Below are 22,946 nucleotides of genomic sequence, written 5' to 3' on the forward strand. Positions count from 1 at the left end.
TGTTACAGAAGGATGCCTTGGAACAAATTTGAGGAGTTTCTAGCAAGACCAGGAAAGAGAAGTGAACATCAGATACAGAATAGTCTGGATTTCAAACAAACATTCCCCCCTAGGGCAGATAGCTTGAGATCTGCATTTCTGATTTTTAGAGAAAAAGCAAGAATGCAAGGTACCTTGGCACCTAAGGAGTATCTGTTCTACCAAAAAAACAAAAAACAAACAAAAAAAAACCCACCAACCCAACTCTTGGATGGTGTTGGAAAAACAGAAAGGCTAGTCTAAGTTTAGTTTAGCATGAGAGAGGGCAACCGAAGTAACAACAAGCCATTTCCTTTATAATGGCACATTTTGGACTATGGAATAAGGACAGGTGCATTCTTGCAGGCCAATAGAAAGATCATTTATTACACGGGCAGATCTGTAAATAGAATGGGAAATCCTTTAAACTATGTGCCATGAATTTTACATGGTCAAAGCCTTCTCCCCTCAACAGCATGCTGCTGCCCCGGAGACATCTTAGCAAATTAAGCTGCAAAATGGGTTCTTATACCAGAAGACATTTTTCATGCCTGTTTCTTTAAACAAAGGATATTACTGGGTTTTAAAAACCAATCTATATTTTGAGACTTGTCTAACAGACAAATCAGAAAACATGATTTACGCTTTCAAAGAAAAATCTAGAATATTTTATATTAAAGGGACACAGTTTCAACACTGACATGCCTTAATAGTAATTCCACCTGAAAATTCTAACCCTGAGTCCACTCAAGTTTTCCCCCAAACTAATCACTCCCAGGGCTGCAAATTTGTTTAAAACAAGGCAAGAGACTTATTACGAGTCTCACGGTAAACAAGTTGGCTCACACAAAATCTCCCCCTCTCAGACTCTCCCAAGGTACAAGCTTACAGATGCAACAAGTGTCCAATTCCATGTCATTTGAAAGAAGTGTCGATAGTGCCCAAGCCACTCTTTAGAGAATATGCCATTTTGGGGAAAAAATGTAATTCTACAGAGAAACGAACCCTCTTAATATCTTCTATGCATTTGATGATGTAGCTCCTTTTGATTGCTTCCTTCACTGCATAAGCATCACTAAGAATTGTCAGATGTTCCTCCAAGGCCTGCTGAATTAGACCACAGGGCAACGTTGGAAGATGAGCCAGTTCCCAAAGCACCTCTAGGACCTTCAAGAACAGAACAGCATAAATGGTCAGGGACACTAGTAATTACAAAAGAGATGCAATTCTATTCTTTATCTTAACAATGGAGGATTTTATTTCTCATGCCTTTCCGGTGGTTGTCTCAATGCGTGCTTCCCGACCAATGCGTCCTATCAGGCTCAACAGTTTTTGTCGCACTCTGTCACTCTCAGTCTCCCAGCTCTGCAGGACAAAGACATAGAATTACTATTACAGCAGCAAATATGTAATAAAAATGCAAAGTTTCAAATTAATTGATTCCATCTATGATCTATTTTACTGTGATATCACCAATTAATAAAGGGACACAGTTTCAACATGTGCCACTGCCAGCCTAGATTAGATTAGATGTGAACTCAGTTTTGTTAACAGGAGATCTAATTCACCAAACACTGCCAAAAAATTATCACGAGTGGCTAGAGGCAATAATGAAATCTTTTCCTGAACATACTTTAGCCATAAGAACACATAACATGGTTAAAACCCGAGTTAAAAGATTAAATCGATAGCACAATGGGAGTGGAGTTACTTAAAATAAATATTTTAATCTTCTCAAAGTCATATTATAGGTTTCAAAAAAATGTATTTTGAAATGTTATTTGTAGACTAGATGCTCAAACATATCAACATTCCCTGTTTTAGTAAGAAATTTAAATTCAGATAAAGATTTACCTTCTGAATAAGAACAAACAGATGATTAAGTTGATCGGAGCTGAATTTCACAGCAGCTGCAGCAATAATAGTATGTATGTTTTCAATCACAGTGGATGATTGTCCTGACTAAATAAGAGGGGAGGAAATGAGAGACAACAACTAGTTCTTTGCAAGGAGGAGAAAAACAAGACTGTACACATCGTGTAAAATCCTTCAGATGTCTGAGCAACAATGGATATAAATGAGTATTGCCACTTCTCATGGAAAGAGAATCATTTAGAGAATCATTCTAGAACAAGACAGGATAGTACTCTCAATCTACCAAACCCCCAAAGGTGCTTGAAATACTGTCCAAAAAGAAATAGTTTATATTTGTGAGAAGTGCTATGTTAATTGAAAATATTCTGGGCAGATACTGTAGGGCAGGAGTAACTGACCTTAAATTAACTGCTCACTCTTTCAGAAGTATTTTCTATTTCAGTGTTTAACCATTTTAAGAAATAGGAAAAGATGTGCCAACACAGGTGTTTGCAGGATTTCCACATCCTAGTGGCCACCATTACAGACTTTTGATTGCGTCAATTAAGGTAGGATGGTGGAACCCATAGAAGTAGAACGAGGAACCACAATATCCATCAATCTGCTGAATGTACAGCTGTCAGTTTACTGCTTGTCAAGATGTTCAGTCTAAAATTACATATGGAAATACTTTAACATTTAAACAGGAAGGTGTTGATGCTATCTGCAGTTGTCTGGCACCACTGCACACAGCAATGACAGATCTCTCCTCTCTTCTCCATACATACATCCATTTTCCAAAGCTATTCATGGAAGCTATGTGCATATATAGAAATGTTTTTTCTGTTTATGAACATTAAGGCCCCGATTCCTGCACCTCTAGGAAGCCTCACTGAAACCACGGATTCCCTCATGAGGAAAATTATCACAATCCTTGAATCTCACATAGCCTTCAAACTCTCACCAGCAATATAAATAAGCAGCTTTCCATAAACACTTCTCCCACCCCAGTCATCAATCTATACAACCCAGTGACTGCTTGACAGATGAAGTGGGCTTTGCACAGTGACCAGAAAGTTACCAGATCCAGGCTCTGGGGGATACAGGAGTGGAAGAAGTAAAATCCAGAATCAAGGGTTCTCTCAGAAAATATCTTGCCAACTGCTCAGTCCCATTTACAGTGGGGGCGTTGCAGCTGAAGCACTTCCACTGACTGCAATGGTGGCACTGGTGGTGATACTGGGAAACTGGAGTGTCTAAGGGAATTGCTTGTGTGACTTTTGGTTAGCCAGTGGGGTGAGACCAAAGTCCTCTTTGTCTGGCTGGTTTGGTTTGCCTTAGAGGTGGAAAAACCCAGCCTTGGGCTGTAATTAACCCTGTTTTAAGCAATTTCTCCTGAATTGGCACTCTCAGTTGGGACCCGCCAGAACCAGCATCGTTACAACTATGCTTCCATCCCTTCCTCAACATCATGCTTCTTCCAGGTGTCCTATACACCCTAGTCATCCTCCCAAATGACCATGAAGTAATAAAAAACACAAGCATGACACTAAATGAGGCCCATCGCTAAACTGGACCACTCACACACTTGCTTCTTGGTGTATACCACCCTCTCCATTTACAGTGTACACACCCCAGGGCAAGATTTTGCACACTGGGAAACAAGCACAGATATGAGCAATTTGTCAAAGATCAGAGCAAATTAGTAGCAGAGCTAGGTACAGAAAACAAAACTCATGCTAGTCTGTAGCGTTCTAACCACTAAGCTATGCTGCTCCCTAAAAATAAAGTAAAATCAGAAATAAAAATAGGAAAGAGGAGATTTGGGCCAGAATATGGGTGCATTCCAGAAGGCAGCATGAGGAAGTTCCTGCATTCAGAAGGTAGGTTTTATATCTGAGGGAATTAAATATCAAGTTGAATGAGAGAGACAAGGTAGGTGAGGTAATACCTTCTGTTGGTGGAAGGGACAAGCTTTTGAGAGTCACAGAGCTCTTTCTAAGATCTGGACAATGACATGATAATCATTCAGATGAAGTGTTGTGTTTGACTGCAGCCAAACAACAGTTATACTGAATCATAAAAAAAATCTTTGTATTATGATTTTACGAAGTAAAAAAACCCCATCAACACTGAATGCACCACTACACAGCAGATTAATCAATCTGAAGCAAGAAGTGGGGGAAGCCCCGTTGAAATTTTCCTATTAAAAACAAAATGCAAATAGCTGAGTGCCTTCTATGTAAGCTCCAAGACTCTTCAAGTTCAGTAGTGTACAGAAATGTTACTCTTCAGGCAGAGATGACACACTCAATCTTAAAGGAATGGGGGGCAGGGAGGGCTGGGGGGGAAATCAGCTGCTTCATGTGTGCAGCATCTTTAAAATGCTGCGTTGACTTGTCCACATCTGAGGTGATGTGCTGTGTCAGCAGCTACCATTAAAAAAACCTAGGAAACTTCACATGAATACCATCCTGTACAGGATGTGAAAACAGGCCAATAACATAATGCTAATCTGAACACATTGTAGTGTATTGACCAGCCATACTATCAACACCTTCTTTACATTACACACTGGGAATTTTGAACAGAACTTGTTTGCTAAATAGGAAATTTATATTCTTCTGTTTCTCGTAGCTTTGATAAATCAGTCTTGTTTCTTACTAAGAATACTATACTGTTTCTTATTCAGAGAATAACAATTATTCTAAGATTGAAGGTCTTGATGCACTATTAATTTTTTAAAAAGTGACATACATAGCCTATCTAGAAAGACCTTGGCACACAAAATAGAACTTTTTGAAATACACGAGGGTGATGCATAGGGAGGAAAATTTATTGGATGTGAAGTCTTCAGGTATGAGAGTAGGGTCTCCCTTAAATATACCTGTTCCCAACCCAAAGTCTAGTTAAAATTTAAGTCTTCTGCCAACATTACACAGTTTTATGCTCAGGCACTCTATTTACACACCCCATACCCCCACCATCATATTTAGACTCTTTTCAGGAGGAAGTGATACAAAGCCTCTCAATACAAAACCCACGTCACAAACAGGCCAGCAGGAAGACAAAATATTACAGCTGAGCTCAGAATAAGTGCAAGATGAGTCATGTCAATGTCACAGCTTCACTGAGCAAAAGAGACTTGCTATCATCCCCAACCCTACTGTAGATTTATACAAGGTGTCCAAAAAGCTTAAACTAATTCTTTAGTACAAAATATAAAGGCTAAATTGTTTCTGTGTTGACTACAACTTTGCACTAGCATGTTAAATTTTAGACCAAGCAGTTTTGATTGAGGATAGAGCTTTCAAACAGCAGTTTGCATTAAGCATTTGAGAACCATTTTCTACACATTGATTCATGTGAGTGTATAATAAGACTAACAGATTGTTGTCAATAGTATATATGTAAGAGTAGAAAATGTTACGAGGCAATTAATAGTATTTGAGCTCCCTCTATTTAAAGTCAGATAGAGAGTTGGATTCAGATTCATACCTTCATCCAAGAAAATTAAAATGCTAAAGTATGGTCAGAGGCTAATATAATGTTTCACCCCTTATTTTAAAATCAACGTTTTTTGTAACCCCCTTACATTCACTATAAAAGCATAAAAAAGGGTATCAATGAGAAGCCTATTTAATTTATGTGAATGTGTTTTGAGAGGTTAACGGAATACTTGATTAAGTGGTAAGGGTGCATGGGAAATGGGGGAGAGGTTTTATTTGGTTTAGATTGTAACATTTTCAGTACCTCACAATCCCCTCAACTGTCTTTTGTGACACCCCCCTAAAGTCAAGACCTACTGGTTGAGAAACACTGAGCTAGAACAAGGAGTGCAACCTTGGAGGGAGAGGTGTTTATTAAGAAATAAAGATTAACACAGGTACAAAATAAACAGCAATCTAAACTTGTTTAGCTGAAGGCAGAAGTTACAATAGTAAACGACTGGAAAATGTGTATGTTAAGGTGTTCTTTCCCAGAAGCATTTTTGCTGTCAGGGCCGTGGTGCTCATGAGGTAAGTGAAATGCTATCGACCACGGCTGGAAACTGAATGTAAGGAGTCTACACTGATATTTAAGTCCATTAATAATGTACACCATGATTCCATAGGGAATGAACCAAGTAATGTGATCCAGCAAATAAATGGACGGCTAGATTTTCACTATTTTCAAAGTTAGGTGCCTAAATTTAGGCACTTACGTTTGAAAACGTTGGCCTGTTTTTTTTAATGATACATAAAATAGAACAATCCTTAAGCTTACCTGTATTCTCCAAATTTTAGTGAGCTCATCCAAAGACAATTTACTGCCCAGCAGTTCAATAATTCCCTTTATGCGGTCACAGTACTGTGCTTGGTCTATATTACCTAATCGAACAAAACAGACAGCTAACTTAGAAATTGTGAATAATATCATAAAAATGAATAATTTAATACAAGTCATAGCAAGAAACTTGGTACTTTATTTCAAAGGAACAGTATCAATTTGAAAAGTCATTTCCATCTGAAAATTCTGTGCCTGCTATTACAGGCAATTCTTAAGATTACTAAAAGAGAAAAATCAAAGAAATACCCATCATTTCTCTATTTTTTCAGCTTGTTTTCTTTGTGTAATTGATAGCATATCGCTTCTAGTCAATTTCAGTGCTTTGAAAAACCTCACACCCACCCCTAGACTCAGCAAGTAGTAATCTAAAATACCAGCAAAGCTGAAAGTGCAACTGAAGAGGCATCAGCAGACAAAAAGGAAACAAGTGTGATTCAGTATGCTTGGTGCTGGTATTCTCAGAACCCTTCTAAACAATCAAAACACTATAAAGAAGTGCTTGGGTTTTTCTACAAAGGGCACTCTATCAGAAAACAGTTTTAAAAAGTCCAGTTGACAGTTCCTTGAAGACTATGGCATTCATTCAAAATTCACAATGTAAAACAATTGGTAAAAAAGCTTACCTTCTAGTGCAATTGATAGAACAGAGTTTTCTACTAGCCAGTTTAATAATCGGTCTGTATCTATTGCATTCTTTACAGATTTGGATACAGTGCTGTCTTCTATTAATTTGGTTACCTATAAATCACAGAATGTTAAAACTATTGCTGTACTCTATATGCCCATCTCTCACACACACACACACACACACACACATCCATTTGAAAGGTGCACTCTCCTGCAAAGCCCAAAGTAGTACAAGCACCAGGAGAATATAACAATGCACAGCCAAAGGCCAGTTATTAAAAAGAGAAAAGCCTGCTGGGTGCCATTATTACACCAATTTCCTAATCCCATTCTGTCACAGACAGGAGGGCCCTCCTGTACTGCAAACCTCTTTAGATTTACTAAAATTTTATTATTGCAGAACAGGTTTCTTTTTGTGGCTCTCAAATTACTTCCCTATCTCCATGTTAGTAAACCATTACACTTCAGCTCAGTCTAGTGATAAAGGTGACCAAAGTACAAGTTCCGGACGAAGCCCAAAATGCTGCATTTATGTAATTTCACGAGGAATGTGATACACTTGTATCCAAGGGCCCAAGATCAATGATAAACACATTGGAGTTACTGATTTCAAATGACAATTAAGAAAGGTTTAATATATCCCAGAAACAAGAACTGAACCAAGAAGGCCTTCAAATACATATAATTTGGTGGGCTTTTAAAAAAGCAATTTCTTGGAGTACTAAGATATACCAGCTTTGGAAGTCAGAACTGAATGACTTCATCTGAATACTGTAAGTGACATCTGGAGAGGCTGAATTTAGAGTTTTGCTTTTTTATGCAGTTCCACATGAGGAATAAAATGTTTGCTAGCTCAGCACAGCCTTTGGGATACACCTAAGATTTATCTTACTATGGAATACCCATGAATGGCCCAGGCATGGCAGAGCCTACTGCTCACAAATACAGCTGAAACAATAGTCCTGGAGAAGGCTGATATGACTTGGACTCTTCCCAAGGAAACCACAACCCTCGTATCCACTGCTAACTTGCAAAAATAATGCTTGTTAGACTGACTTCCTTTGTTCTTTACTTGGAATTAAGACTTCCCTAAGGCCACATGATTTGCATAAAACCACCCCGCCCCTTTGCCTTTCAGACACTACTTTTGGTATAGCCAGAATAGCCTGTCATACTCAAGCAAAAATTCAAACTTACTTCTTTGAGGGAATTCATTTTTGCACTGAAGTGGGGAGATTTTAACATGCGCAACAGAATGTCCAATCGTAGATCATCCACCACAGTTACAAGGTCAGGTTGGAAGCGCATACACAGTAGCTTTATAGCAGACAGGAGTTCAGGGATACTAACTAGCCTCTGTTAAAAAAATTTTTTTTTAGTAATGGCTGTACAGATTTTTAGACATTTTATTTTAAGCATAAGTTCTGTCATGTTTGAGACTTGGATAATAGACACAAAGGGTAATAAGAGTGACCTGGTGAAGGCTGCTTGATCTATAATCCACAATACTTTGTCTTTCTGTGAACATCTGTAGAAGTATTACTCACACTACTAGAAAGAATCACTATGCAGACAAAGTTTAGGGGTAAGGAAGAAACTTCTGTTGAAAGTTAAACGTGCTAAAATGTTCTAATTTGTAAGATACATATTTCATGTCTATCACTATTCTTTAAGTGCACAAACAGTAACATTTCCAACACATCACGATGACTATGTCTACACCGTGCACCTTACAGTGGCCCTGCTGTGCCGCTACAGCCATGCTGCTGTAATGTACGCAGTGTAGCCACTCTTTGTCAGCAGGAGAGAGCTCTCCTGCCGACAAAATAAAACCACCTCCAACGAAGTGCAGCAGTTTTGTTGGTGGGAGAGCGTCTCCCGCCAACAAAGCGCTGTCCACAGCATCGCTTTTCTTCAGTAAATCTTTCGTCGGTCAGGGGAGTGTTTTTCTCACGCCCCGACCGACAAAAGTTTTACTCACAAAATTTCAGTGTAGACAATCTAAAATGATCTTAACGAAAAAGACACTATAAAGACTCATTAGAAATAGAGGACAAATTCAGAACAATGTAGAACAAAAAAATGTCAGAAGATGTTGACATCTAATGATCTCCTCTAATAAAGATCAGCAAACTCTTTTGGAAACAATACAATATTTGTACCTGTAAACAGAAATGCAATTTTATACTTGCTACAGCCAACGCCTTGGATTTTTAAAGATATCTAGTCTCTTCTCCACCTAACTGACTTAGGAGCCTAAGTGACTTCTGAAAAGGAAACCTAGAGCTCCTAAGTCAGTTAGGCATTGCAACACTCAGCCGAGCAATGCCTATGTACCTTTAAAAATCTAGGCTATAGGGCCTAATGCTGCAAGGTACTAGGCACCTTAAAGTCAACTAGAATACAGGGTATTCAGCACCTTGCATGACTGGACCCAGGGAAACTTGTTGGATAACTATGAGGGGAAAGTCTTTTTAGACAGGAAGGTCTAACACTGAATAAGATTTTAAAGTGGGTCCTGGTAAGTACAGCCAACCCACTAGCACAGTTTCCTATTACAAACATTCTCAGTCTAAATTTAGCTCAAGTGATACTTTCTAAACAGAAACTAGTATAATTTGTTCTCAAGTTATGATAGTTTGGCGCTTTTGACATTTACAGTAGTTTCTACGTGTATATTTGATAAAATCAGAACGTTACCTTGTCTTTTAGGTCCTTCTCTTCCACATTCTGTACATATTTAATCATTTTATGAATGACTGGATCCAGCATGGGCTAAGGAATTTGAGAAAATACAAGGACAATCATTTTTTATTTTCCAGAGTTAAGTTACTTGGAAGATCTGGTTGCAGTAAAATGAAATAACAACTTCTCTCTCTAAAAAGGCCAAAACAACTTAAGATCACATTTACTTTGAATACATAAGCTAACACAAATATGGCATACATAAACCATCGTGCTGGTATGAACCGAGAATGAAGTAATGTAAAGGAAGAAGCCAAAATTTCCCAGATAAACTAACAGTGGCTTGTACCATAAAAGTATCTAGTAAAGAGATCTAATCTTTTCAACACACAACACTTGCTATACATACAATGAAGTCAACTTGACACCTAGTGTCTTCTTATCAGCCTCTCTTCTGAATAGAGTGACCAAAAAAACCCCAAACCAGCTGCAACTGGCTGTTAGCCAGTTTGCCTAACTGCCAGAACTCATGTGTTGCTTTCTCTCTGAATGCTATGAATAGTGTATTGCCAGCAGCTAGAAATTACCACACAGCTCTTTCTATGCAAGCACATTTATTCTTAAGGTAAAAGTATTACAGAAAAAAACAACAAATAGATTTAAACAACATATTAGGAGTCACCCACAAGTCTTACAGGGCCCTAGTAGGCCAAAGTCTTTCCAACTCTTTTGCAAGAGCTGGGGCCTCACGTTTCTTGGATCAGAAAGACGGTCCTGAGTCAGTTTAAATCCAGCCTTTTTATCCCGAAAAGCCCTTTCTTTGGCTGGCTGTCTCTGGAAAACCCAGTTTGAACTAGTATATATGCCAACCACTCCAGGGTGTGGTATTTCTCTTGATTGTTCAGTCTCAGTGACTCACTTTAATCAACCTCACTGTTTTTAGGTCTTAGAAGAGCTCTGGTAGCCCTCCCCCATTGAGAAGAACACAATCATACATAAGCCATTCATAAATTTAATACAATGGCCCCTAAAGATACTGCACGGAGTTGCAATATCTGCCATAATTTTAGCAAAGGTATGTGGATCACAGATGTTTCTCTCTGGCCGGGGCGGCTCCAGGCACCAGCGCAGCAAGCACGTCCCTGGGGCGGCAAGCTGCGGGGGGCGCGGGCCGGTCACCATGAGGGCAGCAGGAGGTCCGCTGGTCCTGCAGTTTTGGCGGCAATTCGGCGGCGGGTACGCTGAACCTGTGGGACCAGCCGACTGCCTGCAGTCATGCCACTGAAGGCCGCCTGACTGCCTTGCTTGGGGCGGCAAAAACAACAGAGCCGTCCCTGTCTCTAGCAATGTATTTTCCAACTCATGCTCACATATACACCCTAGATCTCAGTCACAAAGCTAGGAGTCCAAAGCAAGCGGTACTCATTGGGGCAGATTCTTGTCACACCTGTTTTACCGTGGGATAGTTCAACTGACTACAAAGGAGTTGCTTCTGATTTACACTGATGAAGATCAGAAGATTCAGGACTACTGTCCTCAGCAAATGAATATGGATGTTCACAGTGAGAAACCTTTCTACTCATATAAACCAAGAAGTTAGGTTGAGATTTTCAACTGACTTTGAAAATCTCATCCCTAGACTACATAGTTGTAATTAAAAATGGCATTTCTACTCTCTTGGGTAACAAATGGCACATATGGTCTCCTTGTTCTGGGTAGCTCCCCACCACTGTAATATGCAGAAATTTCTCTAATGCATGCAACATTCCTTCACGTGTTGTGAAAGGCAACTTATTTCCCCACCCCGCCTTCACTTGTGAATGCATCTAAAAATTGGTATTTGCACATTTTACATCAAAAAAAGTGTCACTCAACCAATATTAGCCTATGCAAAACAACTACCCTGCACCCTAAACCAGACATGTTTAAGAGTGTTTCAAAATTAACCATCACTTTGATAACTAAGTCAGTGATAAACTAATTCAGTTTTCCATGTTAAGTTTCCGATTCTCATGCCAAACTTAAGTACCAGTAGTGTTGCCTTCTGGATGCCATTTTTTAAGAGATCCATTTTAACACAGAAAAAATAATACAAAACTCAAGGGAGCAATATAGTTGTGTGTTTCAAAGTTCATTTTTCTACTTTCTGAAATTAACTCATAAAATTGGTGTTTTACCTGCACTACAGAAGAGTTGAGATACTCTGCACACACCCCCAATGGCTGAACTAATGCAGAGACTGCCTGGAAGAAAGATAGTAGATATTTAGGCGCAGACACAGTAATCCCTTTTAAGACTGATGATTAAATTCTTTAAAACATAGGTGAAGGTTTACAAGCAGCATGTATCATACATCCCAATTATCCTCCCATTGCTTACAATTTTGCTTCAGCATTGAAGGGACTTCTTGTTATGATGGACAACACGCAGTCCAAGAAACAGATTTAAAATAATGGTATGCATTAAGTATGGTTTCTCTTGCTTGCTAACACAAAGGACCTTCTCAACTTTCAGTGGTTTTGGTCATTTTATGGTTCTGTTATTAGAGTCTGTTCATGGTCTGTTTTGGTCCAGTGCAAGAGCCAATAAATGCTTTGACGGTTCACTCTGCAGCACTGTAGAGTACAAATGCACGTTTTCTGGTGGAAAGCCACAAAAGAGAATTTCTTTCCCCAAATCCAACGTTCACCTTCTTCATGAATCCTATCACTATCTGCCAAATGGCTTCAACAGAAAGTGGATTTCTGTGTAGGACCCAATGCTGAAGAATGTTCCTCATGCAGATCAGTCACACAAGGATTTTCCTTCACATATGGAATGAAAAAAAATCTTGAGATCCAAGGTTTCCAAATTTTATCAATTTTCAAGCAGAGTGAAGAAAGTTCACTTGCCATTATGACATCCCAAGACCAATTTCCTCCTGAGAAGAGGCAATGACTTACATAATAGTGAGTGTCTCACTACAACCAACAGCCTGTAAGTTAAGTGTCCTTAGTCAAAAATCACTTTCTTAGGAAAGGAGTTACTAGTAAGTTAAGAGGAGAGAATCTATAGCAATGTCTAAGTTTAACGAGATAAACTCCCCTTCTGTCATATTTGCATATAAACTACTTGCCTCTCCTTAATAAATGGGGGGGTGGGGGGGGAGAGGAGGAGAGAAAGATGGAGGAAGAAGTAATCAACCCACTAAAACGAAATAGCATTTTCCAAATTTGTAGTTCAACTGCAGGTGATGAACAAGTTATTACTTTACAGACAATTAAAATTTGAAATAATGTGCTTCCTCTCGGTATTCTGGTTCTTAGACATGGTTATTTAGATTTGAAATCTGTTATATCTGAGTCTTCTAAATTATATTCAACACCAAACACTGTTCGGCTTTATGAACCCAAGACCCCGTATAGTTTATATAGTAATTAAATGTCAAATTTTGATGCAGTAGTTAACGTACTTAGAGTTATTTAGTGTATAGATTCCAAGACCAGAAAGTCCCATTGTGTTCATCTAGTCTGACCTCCTCTGAAACACAGGTCATAGACCTTTCCCAAAGTAATTCCTAGATAATCTCTCTTAGAAAAAGATCCAATTTTGATTTAAAAATTGCCAGTGATGGAGAATCCTCCATAACCCTTGGTAAATTGTTCCAATGATTAATCTCACTGTTGACAATGTACACCTTATTTCCAGCCTGAATTTGTTTAGCTTCAACTTCCAGCGAAGGGATCACGTTATACTTTTGTCTGCTAGACTGGAGAGACAATTATTAAATATTTGTTCCTCATGTAAGTACTTATAGACTGAAATCAAGTCAATTCTTAACTTTCTTTTTGTTAAGCTAACTAGATTCATCATCTTGATTTTATCGTTAAGGCACATTTCCTAATCCTTAACCATTCTCATGGCTCTTCTCTCAACCCTCTCCAATTTTTTAACATCCTTCTTGAATTGTGGACATCAAAACTGGACACAGAATTCCAGCAGCGCTTGCACCAGTGCCAAATAACCTCTCTACTCCAGCTTGAGATTTCCCTGTTTACACATTCAAGGATCACTATTAGCTCTTTTGGCCACAGCATGGCACTGGGGGCTCATGTTCAGCTGATCATCCACCATGACTCCCAAGTTCTTTTCAGAGGCACTTCTTTCCAGGATGTCGTCCCCCATTGTGTAAGTCTGGTCTACATTCTTTGGCCTACATTTAGCCATATTAAAATGATCTTATTTCCTTGCATCCAGTTTACCAAGCGATCCAGATTGCTCTGTTTTAGTGACTTGCCCTCTTCATTATTTACCATTCTCCCAATGTTTGGGTCATCTGCAAACTTCACAAGTGACAATTTCATGCTTTCTTCCATTGATAAAAAAGATAGACAAACTATATGAACCAAAGATTTTTTTAAAATAATTTACACATGGGACTCACCTTCCCTGCAACTGAAATGCAGCTACTTCAGGGATAAATGCTAAAACTATGTAACAGTTTACACTCACTTAAAACTGGGATGCTGAACATAATTACCCAAATTGAAATGAATTCAGGACACCAATGCTAATAACTGCTCTCTTCTGGGTAGATTCATGGGATCTTTAGTAACAAGTGGTCAAGACTTTGTTTTTCTTTCAAGCAGCAGTAGAACCATAATGCACTACAGAACTTTTAGAGCATGGTAAGAGAGTACACATGGCTAGTTAGGATGCAGCTGCAATGTGTAGATTTAGACCCCAGCTTGCCAGGTGTCAACTCTCCGTAGAGACCAACTCATCTCAAATACAGTTCCCTGACCTCCAACCATCCCATACCAAAGAATTCTCACAGCATTCTTTTTGGAGTACTTCTTCTGTACTGAGGAAAGCATTCGATGTATCAAAATTACCAGTATCCCTTGCTATAGAACATTAACATATAAAAAAAAAGAGAGACATCAACAGAAGATTAACTTACCCCAAGTTCAATATCTTCTGAATGGAGTTTAGACTGAATTGCTGAAAATCCACCCAACTCTGCAAACTGCAAAAAGCAATAGCAAGTCAATGAATTACAACAGTCTGCCTTTTAAATATGTGATTAAAGCAAATATTCCAGGCTTTAACTTGGAGTGTATAAAGCTTTGTTCTCCAATGATCATCTCTGAAATAAGAATTCAAGACAAGATGCTTGAGCTGTCAACAAGGATCTTTCACAGTGAGATTTTAAGTTTAAACATAAGACTTGTGCTTTCATGTCTATTTGATGGCTCACTGGAGAACACAACATACTATTAGGGTGGAGTCCTGGGTTCAAAAGCAAGCTTGAGATTCTCCCTCCTTAAGCAAAGGTAGGCAAGTGGAAGAAGGCTAGAAGATCCACATAGGACAACAAGCTGAGGGACAGCAGGCAGGATGCATCTCTCTAGCATTCCCTAGTTTGTGGAATGGCACTGCAGCCTCAGAGGTGACCCCTGGCCTTCCTCAGCTGAAGGGTACAAATCAGTAGTGCAAAGGTGGGCAAGGAAGAGGGAGGCAACCCAGCATGATTGCCTTGGCAAGGACCTTACCATCTATGTTGGGCAGGGTTAAAAGTATAAAACTCATTGCTCTACATGGTTGTCATCCTCTACGGGAACAAATATGAAGGATCACTTTTGAGAGCAATGAATTAAAGTGACACACACCATATACTATCAACAGTTCTTTTCAGTTTAGCTTTACCTACCCTGTTTACCAGATCCAGCAGCCACCCATGAGGTTCCTAGACAATTAAAAAAAGTTAATTGGCAACATATTTTAAAACAATGTGAAAGGCAGATTTTTTTTTTTATTGTGTGCTGCACTTAGCATTTTGGGTTAATTAGCTTTAACTATGTGCTACTACTTCAAAGAATATATTAATGTGTTTATGCTACCTTCTTTACTGAGTGCAGCTGGAGCTTTGGGTTGTTCTTATTAACATCATCCTTTTTTGGACAATCCCTGTCATCACTGACCGTGGGTTGTGACAACATTAAGCTATGAGACTGCTGACTGACACAGCCATAATTATAACTTATCAGTAGTGTGGAATATTACGGAAGAACTTTCCCTGAATTTTGGCAAAGTTTCTTTTTGTTTTCACAAGCCACGAGCTTTCTTTTTAGCAACACAGTGATAACCAGAGACTGAAACCTTATTTATCCACACAACAGGTACAACACCTACAATGGCACTGCAAGCCTCAAATTGCATCTCTACCAGAGTATCACCACCCTGACCTGAAGGGAGCACCTTTACATGTGAGACTGAATGAGCATGTAGACTTGATCAGTTTTGAACTGTCTGCTGAGACTGCTAACAAGAGGGTTAATTAAGACAGTGGTTTTGCGATGTGAACACTGGTATATTAGGATCTGGACTAGAGCAACTAGGTCATTTTATATAGCAAAAGCTAGAGATGTTAGATCAGTGGTCTCCAACCTTTATTCGCACAAGATCACTTTTTGAATTTAAGTGCAACCCTGGATCTAACCCACCCCTTCCACAAGGCCCCACGCTGACCACTCCATCTCCCCTCCCTCCATCACTCACTCTCCCACACCCTCACTCACTTTCACAGGACAGGGGCAGGGGGTGCAGGGTCTGGGCTGGGGCCAAGGGATTCTAAGTGTAGGAGGGGCTCCGGGCTGAGCCTGGGGCAGTGGGTTTGGGTGCAGGAGGGGGTGAGGGGTGCAAGCTCTGGGAGAGAGTTTGGGTGCAGGAGTGGACTACAGGCTGGGGCAGAGTGTTGGGGTGCAGGAGGGGGTATGGGGTGCTGGCTCCAGGAGGGGGCTCAGGGCTGAGGTGTGGGCTCCCACCAGACAGCACTTACCTTGGGCAGCTCCCGGGTGGCGGCACTGTGGGGCTAAGGCAGGCTCCCTACCTGCCTCAGCCCACGCCGCTCCCGGAAGTGGCCAGCATGCCCCTGCACCGCGCCCCCCCCCAACCCCTCCCTGAAGGCACCACCCCCGCAACTCCCATTGCCTGCAGTTTCCCGTTCGCGGCCAATGGGAGCTGTAGGGGCAGTGCTTGCAGGCAAGAACAGTGCATAGAGACCCCTGCCTCCCCCCAGACCACAGGAGCATGCTGACTGCTTCCGGGAGCGGCGCGGGCCAGGGCAGGCAGGGAGCCTGTCTTAGCCCCGCTGCGCCACTGGATTTTTAGCGCCGGAGATTGCGACCGACTGTCAGAGGCTCCAGGATTGACCAGTCAATCGCGATCTACCGGTTGGTGACCACTGTGTTAAATGGTCTTTTGTTTATTACTGAACTAGTAGTAATAATGGCAGATTTAGAGCGGAATGGGCACCAATCCCCAGATCCAGTCCCAATGGTAGAACATTCTTACAATCATGAAAAGGGAATGCTCTTCTAAACAGCAACCAAATTTGGTATTCAAAGGCCACTCAATATTTTTTAAAGATTTACTTCAGCTTATTTTGGATAAGCATTTACATATATTGGATAAGCCTTTTATACTCTAGGGTTATAAAGCATTTCTGTTCTATAAAACAGACACAAATATGTATGATCACCTTCTGGAAAGTAGATATGGGCGAGACAGCATACAGATTTCCTTCTCCAAAGACTTCTGCCCAGTTTCTCTGGCATACCTTCATTCGATTCTTGAAATGGTATTCATTGTCAGGGTTAAAGGCCTTGAAACAAACAAAAAAACAAAAAACAACCACAACGTGGCTTATTTGTGAGTCTCAAAGACAGATCTTGTTAACATTTGACTTCAGTAGTTGAACACAGTTCTTGAGCATGGCTAATTTTTCCAAGTGAAAGAGAAATTAACAGCTCAGCATGGATAATTCATGTTAACGATACTTAATACTTAACATATACAGTATTAAAACTTCAGAACACCGTACAAACAATCTCCAACAATCCTCCAACTTGAGGCAGGTAGATATCCCCTTATTGATTTGCTTCTACAGAAAAAGGACAGACTGAAAGGGGGTTAAAGTGATCTGCACATGGCCACAGTAGTGTCAGAGGAGGGATTAGAAGACAGGAGTTCCTGCCTCCCAGACCTATGGTCATTCTTTTGGCAATGATAGCCTCTTTAGAACAGGAATACAAGTGAAGATTTTAGAAAGTGACGAATGATTTGAATGCTAAAAACCTGAAATACCTTAAAGATGGCTGATTTTCAGAAAGCATTGAGCACTCAATCTGAAAAGTCAGGCCCCTTTCGGGTCTCTCAAGTTCAACACGCAAAAACAGACATGCAAAAAATCATTACTCACTTTTTAATATTTTGGCCACAGTTTGAGTTCATGCTTTAAATGGTAAACAGTAACAACAGAAATATTAGAAGTCACAAGGGCTCTCCTGAAGATTGTAAACAAACCATCCATGATGTTTAAGAACAGATTTCTAGAGACTTTCATATTTTAAGGACATTAATAAAACTAATGAATATTAATTCCTTCTAGAACTTCTATTCTCCTTCAAAGTGAGTCAAATATCTCCATGGATGTAAAATATTACCATTACAAGAGATTGCATACAGATAGAAATACAGTACCATTGTAAGCACACCCAGAAGGCCAACAGGAATTGGGTCTTGTTTCACTCTCTCTGCGACCAGATCTACTAGCAGCATCAACATGTTGTAGATTCCCTCATGGATTTCAGTACCCCATTTATGAACAGCACTCGATGTCAGCAGCTACCAAAATGAGAAAGATGCATCAATCTCTGGCACTGATTATTTTCAGAGTAACACTTTTCCCCTCACAGTACTTGGTAGTACTCCTCTAATAGAAATATGATATCTTTATACAGCAGGAAGGTAGGAAAAGTAACAGTGATATTTATAATTTCACCATTTTAAAACTTACTAATTAGAAACAGGGTATAGCAGAGACTAAGAGGTAATTATCAAAATACACTGACTGTTTCCCTTGGAAATCACTATTAACTCAGAAAAGTTTTGTATGGAGGAGGGCCATTCACTTTACTGTCTTCATTTCTAAGTGCTTGAGTAACTCTTAACATGTTTGCAGGATGTTAGATAATCCATTTTTAATTCTTGCAATAAGCTTGTCACACAGCCACATTACTTTGCTTGAAGTCATGGTTTACTATATCACTTGAATATAATTTTCCTTAGAAACCAAGGAAAATGTGCACTACTGAAGAGGTGGAGGTTTAAAGAACATTTTTAATGGATTGGGAGGCAGCATTAAACCAACATGTTAGGCCAAACTGATAAGAAAACTACATTAGGTTTTTAAAAGGTAGAAACAGCAATTAAGTAAACATTACCAGCTGTGTTTGAAGTGCTTGCATTCAAATTACTAAGCTTTATAACCTCAAAGAACCCACCGACTATTTAATTTATTTTTTAAGATTTTCAGAAACTACAGTGCATTAAGCTTCATAAGTGACTTATGGTATTTTAGAGTAAATGAAACCCAGCAGCAGACTTTAAACTTTAACCTCCACAAACAGAATCTTTCAGCTACCCTCTTTCATCTCTCCTCCACCTGACATACACCCCAGCTATCCAGGATGAAAACTAAGTGGGTAGAAATCACCCAGTGGTTAAAAAGCACAGACATTAATCCCAAGCCAATTGGAACATGAATTTATTTTCTTAAAATCCTTCTACCTGAAATATATTTTTTCTTGGAAATTGTAGGGCTTAATAACTGATGTACATTTAGAAAATTATATATAAGAATTATTCTTAACTCCTAAAATACCAGTTAGTTTCAAAGGTCTATCCCTTGTTTACCATTGGAATATGGGACCATAGATGCGCATGGCACTTTAGGTAGAAGGGTAAGAAAGTCTGTGCACCATCAACCAGTGCTGAGACAGAAGCAGGACAGAATTTGTTCATAGCTTTGAAAGGAAGGACAAAAGTTTGAGACTGATGTGGAAGGGGACATAAAGCCAGCAAAGATAATTTTAAGTGGGACAGCATGACAGTCAGAGTGATGGGCAAGGAACAAAGTTAGGCCACAGATTATGGAACAGGATGGAGGAAAGCAAGATGGATATTGAGAACTCCAAAGCGTAGGAGTTCACAGTAGGACAGGCAGGAAATCAAAGCATGGAAGAAAGTTTTGGCAGTAAAGCACAGAAAGGAAGGGACAAATTTTGGCTACGCTGTAAAAGGCAGAAGAGGCAGGAGTTAGGGGTCTAACTGTGTAGGATAATGGAGAGAGAAAAGGAGTCACGGATGACTCCAACTTTTCAGATCTGGGGGATAGAACGATTACAAAGGAAGAATGAGAGGGGAAGATGATCATTAGTACTAAAAAATAATACATCCTAATATTTATGGATCTTTAGACCTTCAAAGCACTGTATCAACATACACCAGTTAAGGCCATGATCCTGCAACGGACTCCGGATGGAGGGATCCATCCATAAGAAGGACCCCATTGATTTCAATGGAGCTCAGCACAGATGCAGGATTGGGGCATAAGCGTTCAATTCTACTGAAAAATGTATATGACCCCAGTCACCATAATATCTGAGGCACACATCAGAATGGACCAGAACAAACATTTCATGAAATGGACTCCCAAACACAAAAGTTGGATTTGTGCACTTTCCTCCCCCTTACCTTTTTAAATGCTTCAGGCATACATCTGTCCATGAATCTTTTGCAATTCTCATCAGAATCAGAAAGACCTTTTCAAAAAGGATAGAGGGTATATAATTTATGATTACCTCTGGCTGATTTCTTACAGCCTCATGAGCTCTAGATCTCAAAGCCTTGCTACTGAGGTCACAGAAGATGAGCTCACAAATAAGGTGTGAGCAAAGCAATAAGCATCCTACTGGGATGACATTAATCATGCTATATGTCTTCCACCAAAAGGGACTGGAGGTCAAAGAAATTAGATCTCCAGCCTTTTAGAAATTAGGAGCAGTTTATTTTCCAAACATTGCATTGGGTACAACTACGTGGCATTAACAGAACTTCACCTCTATAGGTGTTTTTCCTTTCAACAACACAGTTTATGTTTTGATAGTTGCACAAATCATTCTTCTGCTGCTCATCCACCATAACAAACTCACATACAACCTATAGTACTCAGCTAATTTTTTTACACCCTGAAATGTCTTCCACCAACACAACAACATAGCATAACCTCCTTTTAGCTCGCCAGAGGGCATACTGAAAAGCAAGTTCACGTATACCTTCAACCTCAGGAGTTGAGCATGTTGCTGCCACAGCATCCTCAGCCCCTGACAACTTGTTGACCAGAAAGGAATCAACCCAAGTCTATGATATGGCGGCAGAGTATTTCCACTAGGACAGCCTGGCCAAATAACCTACTCTACAGCTCAATATGGAGTGCGCTTGGACACAAACATCATTAATAAATAATAATAATAAATGCCCAAGTAAATTAATACAGCTCTTTAACAACGGTAATTTTAAAAATGAAACCATTTTACATACAAAACTATTTACAATCTTTAAAACATCGAAAGAACTGCATGCCTATTCTATTCTACAATCAAGCACACATGAAGACAAAATTTAAACCCTCTGCAGAACCAGTATGAGCTCACAACAGCAGATTGTTAACTGTTCTAGAAGGAGTGCAATATTTTTGTATGGCACTAGTTAGTAAGTATAAAAATTGCAGTTTTCTAGAGCGTAGCCTCTGTATACACCTTTACACGGAATTTGTAAGTACTCTTCCTAAATACACACTGAACCCATTAAAAAAAAAAGTCAAAAACAGAACTTACCAAGTCTTGCTAGGTAGGTAGATGCAATTAGGCACTTGCCCAGGGACTCTTCTCGCTTATATGGTATGGACCAGTGATCTGTTAAGACTCTGCTCTCCAGTTCGTACAAATTGGTTGTAGGAAACTCAATACCTTCTCCAGAACAGTTCCCATTTTCATCGTTTTTCTGTGAATGAGAAGGGGGCAAATGAAGAAGGCTTTTTTTTAGCTGTTCCTAGTGATTACTTAGCTCATCAACTCCTTTAAGACAAAATCCTGCCCTATCATTAGCATGTACAACTCCCACTGATTTCAAATGGAGTTGCAAGTATGTTTGAGGGCAGAATATGAAGTTTCAATTGAATACCCATTGATACAGGGATTGTACTTTCTGCTATACATTTGTGTGTTTACATGTCTTATTTCCAGGCTTGCCAACTCATGATTTAAACTTAAGTCTTGTGATATTAATTTTCCTGGAGTCATGCGACAGGAGAATCTTAGCTGAAAAAAACCTGCCCTGGTTGTGAAGGAAAGATGGAAAACATGAACCCTAGAGGTTCAAAAACCAGAAGGCAAATTAAAAATAAGCCTGGTTTCTTTTTAAGTCTCAAGCTTTTAAGCCAATCTCAATTTTGGGAGTCGTGCCTCATGATTCTTGAGCACCTGGTGTTAGCAATACTGTATTTAAATAATATCTAACACACACCCCTGGTATTTTTATAATTTGATATCTAATAATTAAATACCAAACATTCTGTACTCAAACACTATCACAGAACATATTACATACTAAAGGTAATAAGTGACTCAGGCTTATGGTGTGAAGTACCTTATTCACGTCAGAATTCTGCAATTTCATCTCAGTAATTCTCTACTAAATATTCACTGTGAAACATCTGATACTGTAGGATATCTGCAAGATACTGTATCATTTGAGGTAATTCAGCTGTATGACACTATCATTTCCCCATTTTAAGAAACAGGACAGAGTAAAATATGTCTAATACGCTGTACGTAAAGTAGTGATTTATCAAAAAACCTCAAATCTCAATCACAACCGTCCCTTTTTTACAGTCAAAATGAGTCACACACACAAAAAAAAAAAAAAAGCTGTGCTGTATTTTCCCATCCCCCTCCCACACAGGACAAGAAGCAATCTGCAGCTCAGATCAACTTTACCCATTTCCTTGTAAATGCCACTGAATTGCAATTATTCCTGCATACAGAGAGAACACACACAATTAGCCCAACATTCTTTGTGAAGTGCCACGTGAGGTAAAACTGTGATGCCAGATAAAATAATGGCCTGGGAAACAAGCTACCATTTCTTCTGTTTCAAATGCTGATCACCCAGTGTGCGGTGAGATAGTGGGGTTCACAAAGAGGAATTTTCCCTCTGACACTAAAACAGGAGGCAGAACTTTAACAGGAGAAAGGACAGAATGTTTGAATCGGGTCCTGCACCAGTTGGAAATAAATGAAAACAAAAAAGTGCAGTAACAGCAACAGGATTGCACTCAGGAGAAAAGCAAGGAACACGTGATACTCCCGGGGGAATTCTGCACCATGGCACACACAGAGAATTCATGTCCCCCCGCAGATTTCTTTGCTTCCCCACAGAAAATGACAGGGAAGCAAAGGGAAGCCATCTGGGGGCGGGGGACCTGGGAACACCCATGGGCTTAGTTTGGAGGGGCACTGCCCTCCCAAAGGCTAGTCATGGGGGGCACG

General features: G+C 39.7%; 1 protein-coding gene across 9 annotated transcripts in view; it reads right to left on the reverse strand.

Annotated features, from left to right (window-relative positions):
* Positions 1-22,946, reverse strand: part of USP24 (ubiquitin specific peptidase 24) — a 108,600-nt gene that overhangs the window by 63,958 nt on the left and 21,696 nt on the right. For all 9 annotated transcript variants that reach the window (XR_010589606.1, XR_010589604.1, XR_010589601.1 and 6 more), the window contains exons 2-15: positions 21,234-21,399; positions 20,092-20,159; positions 18,037-18,180; positions 17,036-17,158; positions 15,206-15,241; positions 14,456-14,521; positions 11,691-11,756; positions 9,529-9,603; positions 8,026-8,184; positions 6,825-6,939; positions 6,139-6,242; positions 1,873-1,980; positions 1,288-1,383; positions 1,024-1,185 (exon numbers count right to left, since the gene is read on the reverse strand). Coding sequence is in view for 3 of the 9 variants with exons in the window: in XM_024104934.3 (XP_023960702.1) it covers positions 1,024-1,185; positions 1,288-1,383; positions 1,873-1,980; positions 6,139-6,242; positions 6,825-6,939; positions 8,026-8,184; positions 9,529-9,603; positions 11,691-11,756; positions 14,456-14,521; positions 15,206-15,241; positions 17,036-17,158; positions 18,037-18,180; positions 20,092-20,159; positions 21,234-21,399 (1,488 nt within the window). In the remaining 6 variants the exon portion in view is untranslated. The remainder of the gene's footprint in view (positions 1-1,023; positions 1,186-1,287; positions 1,384-1,872; positions 1,981-6,138; positions 6,243-6,824; positions 6,940-8,025; positions 8,185-9,528; positions 9,604-11,690; positions 11,757-14,455; positions 14,522-15,205; positions 15,242-17,035; positions 17,159-18,036; positions 18,181-20,091; positions 20,160-21,233; positions 21,400-22,946) is intronic.

The sequence above is a fragment of the Chrysemys picta genome, chromosome 8 (genome assembly GCF_011386835.1).
Source record: "Chrysemys picta bellii isolate R12L10 chromosome 8, ASM1138683v2, whole genome shotgun sequence".
NCBI classification, from domain to species: domain Eukaryota; kingdom Metazoa; phylum Chordata; order Testudines; family Emydidae; genus Chrysemys; species Chrysemys picta.